General features: G+C 44.6%; 1 protein-coding gene across 1 annotated transcript in view; it reads right to left on the bottom strand.

Moving 5' to 3' along the window:
• Positions 1-6,000, bottom strand: part of LOC124540578 (inositol 1,4,5-trisphosphate receptor) — an 84,559-nt gene continuing 78,559 nt past the window's right edge. Inside the window, 11 exon segments of the mRNA XM_047118262.1 lie at positions 1-411; positions 1,294-1,458; positions 1,860-2,020; positions 2,152-2,317; positions 2,676-3,128; positions 3,229-3,393; positions 3,520-3,692; positions 3,801-3,923; positions 4,334-4,526; positions 5,012-5,149; positions 5,721-5,819. Coding sequence (XP_046974218.1) covers positions 319-411; positions 1,294-1,458; positions 1,860-2,020; positions 2,152-2,317; positions 2,676-3,128; positions 3,229-3,393; positions 3,520-3,692; positions 3,801-3,923; positions 4,334-4,526; positions 5,012-5,149; positions 5,721-5,819 — 1,929 coding nt within the window. The 3' untranslated portion in view covers positions 1-318.

Here is a 6,000-nt window from a genome sequence, read left to right as displayed (position 1 = left end):
TTTTACTAACATTACCAAAGCGTACCAAGGTGATTATATTTTTGTGCGATTGTCATCGAGGTTAGATGGTATACGGGACGCACCGGTTTTGAAGTTTTATAAATATGACTTGAGCATGAAAATTCATTTAAATAAATGAGGTTGTTCAAAACAATAAAAATACTTAAAGTATCTTAGATTCTAAGTGTTAATCTATTAGAAAATTGCTAAGTATATTTTGGGTGACAAATATACGTCATACATGAGCTGTTAGATTGAAATTAAAACTTTGATGGACTGAAATCCAATGGCCGGTGCGTCGAAGTGAAGGCATGTCGCTCATGGCGGAAGGTTCATTTGCAAGTTCTGGAGATACGCCGAGGTTGAGTTCAACAGGCCGATACGTTGTTTCTGTTTTCGCTGTTCCGTCATCTGCGAACAGGGAAATCATTTGATTAATAATCTTAATCACAAAGAGCCTTCGCTATTCCTAGATTCCGTACAAATGTATAGAAGTTTTCGTCTATGATCTGATGTATGAGAAGATATCGTTTCCCACGACATTGATATAGATATCATAAATAATATGGAGTTTATTATAGTCTTTTTTTGTTCCTTCATATTGTCGTTAAAAGATTTACTGACGTAGAAGTGCAGTGTTTTGTTTTATGTGTATTTATAGAAAATATTCAGAAAAAGTAGGAACTTTTTCTGAATATTTTGTGAATATGCCGATGGTGTTTCGAAAATGTAAATAAATAAATTTAAAAAAAAATAGTTGAAATATTGTGGGGCGTTTCCAATTTCAAAATCATTGATCAACTTTCGACTCCAACGAGCATTCTTGGTCTTCATTTGCAAGTTCACACGAAATGTAAGTATGTAATAGAACAGTCGGTAGGGGGGGGGGGTTCTGTATTTATTTATATACTCTTTATTGCACACCAATATAGACAAAAATAATAGGAACAATTTTACAAAAACAAAGAAAAGAAAAATGTACAATAGGCGGCCTTATCGCTAAAACAGCGATCTCTTCCAAGCATTCTTGGTCTTCATTTACAAGATCACACGAAATGTAAGTATGTAATAGAACAGTCGGTAGGGGGGGGGGACCTGTATTTATTTATATACTCTTTATTGCACACCAATATAGACAAAAATAATAGGAACAATTTTACAAAAACAAAGAAAAGAAAAATGTACAATAGGCGGCCTTATCGCTAAAACAGCGATCTCTTCCAAGCATTCTTGGTCTTCATTTACAAGGTCACACGAAATGTAAGTATAGAACAGTCAGTGGGGGGGGGGCACCTGGTCACGCAGGTCTGTGAGGAGGTCTGTGAGTGCGCGCACAGCGGCCTGTGCGCGCTCGAGCTGCGCCTGCAGGTTGCGCAACTCCAACTCGCCCCCCTCGCCCTCCCCGCCGCCCACCAGCGACAGAGCGCGCAGGCGCGGAAACCACTCCAGGTTGTTACTCTGTTGGAAGCAACATAACATGAGATTCAAGAAATTAATTAAGGTGAATTTGAATGGCATTTTTTTTTATTACGCTGGAAAAACGCTTGTGATGGAAAGTGGGGGGGGGGGTGTGGGACTCCCCGGAGCCCTGAACGCCGAGTGCGCCCAAGCACACCGGGTTTACTTACTAAAAAACCAGCGGTACCCTCTCCGTCTTTCGGCGGACGCCACGGGATCGCTTACGCATGCTACCGTGACGAAAAAGTAAAACAAAAAAAAAACGAAAAACGATGCGCACAAGTGAGATTCGAACCTGTGTCGACTGCATATGCGTTGCGTTCGAAACCTTTATTCCAACAACTGTTTAGAATTTGAATGGCATTAGTAGATTCATAAATTAAAGTATTCGTCATTATCACCTTGATCATGGAGTGCACGTAACTCTCGGGGCCGGTGAACTCGGTGGGGTCCTTGACCCGTACCAGCACCATGAAGTACAGGTAGTGCCACATGTTGTGCTCACTCTTTATGTGTTCCTCGAACGAGACCGTCTTATTGTCAAAGGCTGACCTGTTCAACCCTGGGACAAAAACGAAATACTTTTAAACGATTGTAATTTGTTGTTCACCAACATAATTAGCACTATATGATAAACTCAAGAATTGGTATGTATTTATATAATTACAGAAATTTGGTAAATAAGGCTCTCACCACATATAAAACATGTGTTCTTCAATATAAGTTCTTTTTGCTGCTTCTCGCTACGAAGATCGGCGAAAGTGTCGATGATCACACCGAAGATGAGGTTCAGTACGATGATGATCACCACGAAGAAAAACAGTAGATCGTACACCACGCGTGCGACGAACAGGGGCTCCTAAACACCAAAATGAGAGAAAACGACATTTAATAGAAAAATTTAAAAACAAATTGAATTTGTTTTACTTTTTGAAATTTTTTAAACAGTTATATTTAAAGGTTATTGATAAAACGAAGTTACAAAAACAATTAAATACTCAATAATTGTCTCATTCCAAATTTAGCCATTCATGATATTTTAGTTGAAACCATTTTAGTTGAAATAAGCGATTTTTTTTAATATATATTCGATTGGCAAACTTTAGAGGAAGAGAAGAATTAACCAAAGAGTTGTCATTTTGAAATAAGAAGGTTAACGTTTAAGTAGTTTATATTGGAGGTTGGAATTCGCGTGGAGACACGTGAGAGGCACTGACGAAGCTGGCGGGCGCGCGCAGGATGTCGCCGATGCCGCCGCCGTTGCGCAGGCCCTGGTTGAGCGTGGTGACGATGCACATGATGAGCGAGTCGCAGCTGCGCTCGCGCAGGTCGCCGCCCACCGACACGAAGCGCGCCGGCCGCGCGTACTTGCCGCCCGGCGCGCCGCACTGCTCGCCGCACTGCTCGAAGCGCGCGTCGTGGTCGTCTGCAAGCGACGGGTGACGTCACACGCGCTCCACGTGACGGCGACACTGGTCGCAAGGATAGTTACCGTCCAGGCGGTCGACGGTGACGAGGAAGTGGTCTCGGAAGAACATGTAGCCTACTATGGAGAACATGTAGACCAGCACCAGCGCCAGTACGGCCGTCAGAAGGATGGACCGCCCGTTGCGAGTGACTGATCGCATCACGTTCAACAAGGTCTCTTCTCGGTATACTATGTCTAGGAGCTGGAACGTTTACACGTTAATTTGTGATATTACGTTTGTAGTGATACATATTATAGTCAAACTTTTATATATTTTAATATTACTACAATGCGGGACTAACCAGAACTGAGAAAAAGAATGGATGCCAGCATATGCCCATGAAGCAGAAGCCGAGATAGACGCCGTGGTACAGCAGCTCGGGGTCGGTGATCACGTTCCGCGTCGACTTGGACAACGTGCCCTGGTTGCCCATTATGCTCACCAGATGAATACCCTTTACTACTATCTGTCGAAGTCAAATTACAATCTTGGAGAAACATAAAACTCACCAATGATATCGTAAAAACTCACCCGGAGCATAGTAGAGATAGGAGTATCACACGTTTGACGCGTATACTCAAGAGGGACTCACAGTGAGCATGCCCAGCATCCACATGGTGGGCTCGGGCCCGGCGGAGTAGATGAGGCGCACGATGGCGCTGGCCAGCAGCGCGCGCGCGCCCGAGCCGCGCGGCAGCCACGTCACCAGCGCGCCCGCCGCGCCCGACGCGCACCACACCACCAGCGACAGGTGCTGGCCCAGCTCTGCAACGCGACGCACGCTTAGCGCACTCGCCCGCACGCTTAGCGCACTCGCCCGCACGCTTAGCGCACTCGCCCGCACGCTCGCACGCGCGCCGCGCGGGTACTTACTTGGGTTCTCGTCTTGGAACGGGTAGTAGAAAGCGACGATGACGTTGATCAAAACGGCAAAGTTGAACAATATGTTACTCCACAGAGACATGTAGGACGACACCCAGAACAGGAATGGTTGGCCTGAAATCGAAAGAGATCGTATACTCGAGATGATCTTAGAGCTGAGATGGCCCAGTGGTTAGAACGCGTGCATCTTAACCGATGATTGCGGGTTCAAACCCAGGCAAGCACCACTATATATATGTGCTTAATTGTGTTTATAATTCATCTCATGCTCGGCGGTGAAGGAAAACATCGTGAGGAAACCTGCGTGTGTCTAATTTCATCGAAATTCTGCCACATGTGCATTCGACCAACCCGCATTGGAACAGCGTGGTGGAATACGTTCCAAACCCTCTCCTTAATGGAAGAGGAGGCCTTATCTCAGCAGTGGGAAATTTACAGGCTGTTACTTTACTTTTACGTATACTCGTGGGCTCCGGGGTCTTGTAGTTTATGCATATCTACGTAGGACTAGGTTATCTCAGTACCTCGCAGCTTCTTTTGCCACTTCATCTCGTGGAAGAGATTGTCGAGGCGCGAGAAGAAATCCGCCACCTTGCTGCCCTGGTCGTCGCGCTCGGCGCTCTGTAGAACACGGTGCTTGCTGTCGACCGGCAGGTACTCGCAGATCTCCGGGATCGGGAACACGATCTGCTCCATGCTGCGATCCGTGCGGACTATCTGTATGTACATCAAGAAGGTTATTTATTACCTAGTCATAGTTTAAATAATGAAAAGTAAATGCGTATTCGGATTGTATCTTTGGTTAGCAGTACTGGAAAATGTTATAGGTTGACGGACGAGCATATGGGCCACCTGATGGAAAGTGGTCACCATCACCCATAGACAATGACACTGTGAGATATATTACCTTACATCGTCAATGCGCCACCAACCTTGGGAACTAAGATGTTATGTCCCTTGTGCCTGTAGTTACACTGGCTCTAACCCTTCAAACCGGAACACAACAATACTGAGTACTGTTATTTGGCGGTAGAATAACTGATGATTGGGTGGTACCTACCCAGACGGGCTTGCACAAAGCCCTACCACCAAGTAAAGATAGAGAGAATAGCTATTCCTTAAATCATCATTGAGTCGACTACAAACCAAAACAAAGCAATGTATGTACAAAGGAGAGGTAAGTGCAAGGAATACAGGAGTACCTCAATCTGCGCGGTGTGCGTGCGGTAGTACTGCAGAGCGGGCGCGGCGAGGCCAGCGGGCGAGGCGCGCACGAGCGCCGCCAGCTCCTTGTTGTGGGCCGCCAGCTGGTGGCACAGGATGTAGATGTTGTGGCCCACCTGCGGACCACGACCGTGCCATTATTGCCTACAGCTGAATGGACCATTATTGCCTACAGCTGAATGGACCATTATTGCCTACAGCTGAATGGACCATTATTGCCTACAGCTGAATGGACCATTATTGCCTACAGCTGAATGGACCATTATTGCCTACAGCTGAATGGACCTAACGAAAGTTGAAAATAATACTTAATTTATTCAAAAATCCATAAAGAAAAAAGAATTTTTTATACGTTTGTCACGTGACACAAATTGTTCATGCTCCTGATTGGCCGGGCTTATGATATCTACTATATATACCACATATTAAAATACAGCACAAGTGACGTCACCGACCCCATTGCAGCGCCATATTGTCCAAGTAGCGTTTTCGCGCGTTATTTAAATATGGAATTTTTAATATGATATTTTTTGGCAAATATGTACTAGAAATAAAAAACACAACTTTTACTGGGTTCCTTAACTTCTACTAAATGATATTAAATGGATTTTAAAAACCAGTCAAATAGCTTATTCATACTGGTATTAGTCATGGAACTTTTGACAGCGTTTCGTATAAGTTACTTACTTCCTTTGGAGAGACACCCTGTACGGGCGCGTCATCTTCGGAATCGGAATCGGGATCCATAGAGTTCTCCTGATGGAAGGCAGAGCACGCAACATCAACCTGTATGAGGATGAACAAATGGTCATAATTTATTGTTTAATGTGGTCTCGAAAATAAATTATAAAACCTAAACAACGTATCCTACGACACCATTAGGTGTCCGCTAACATGATGTTAGCGGACACCTAATGGTAAGTTATCATCACCGCCCATATGTCTATGGCGTTGTATTAATTATTCC

Source organism: Vanessa cardui, chromosome 25, assembly GCF_905220365.1.
Source record: "Vanessa cardui chromosome 25, ilVanCard2.1, whole genome shotgun sequence".
Lineage (NCBI taxonomy): Eukaryota > Metazoa > Arthropoda > Insecta > Lepidoptera > Nymphalidae > Vanessa > Vanessa cardui.
The sequence above is the reverse complement of the archived record's forward strand: the minus strand, read 5'-3'. Positions and strand labels throughout refer to the sequence as shown.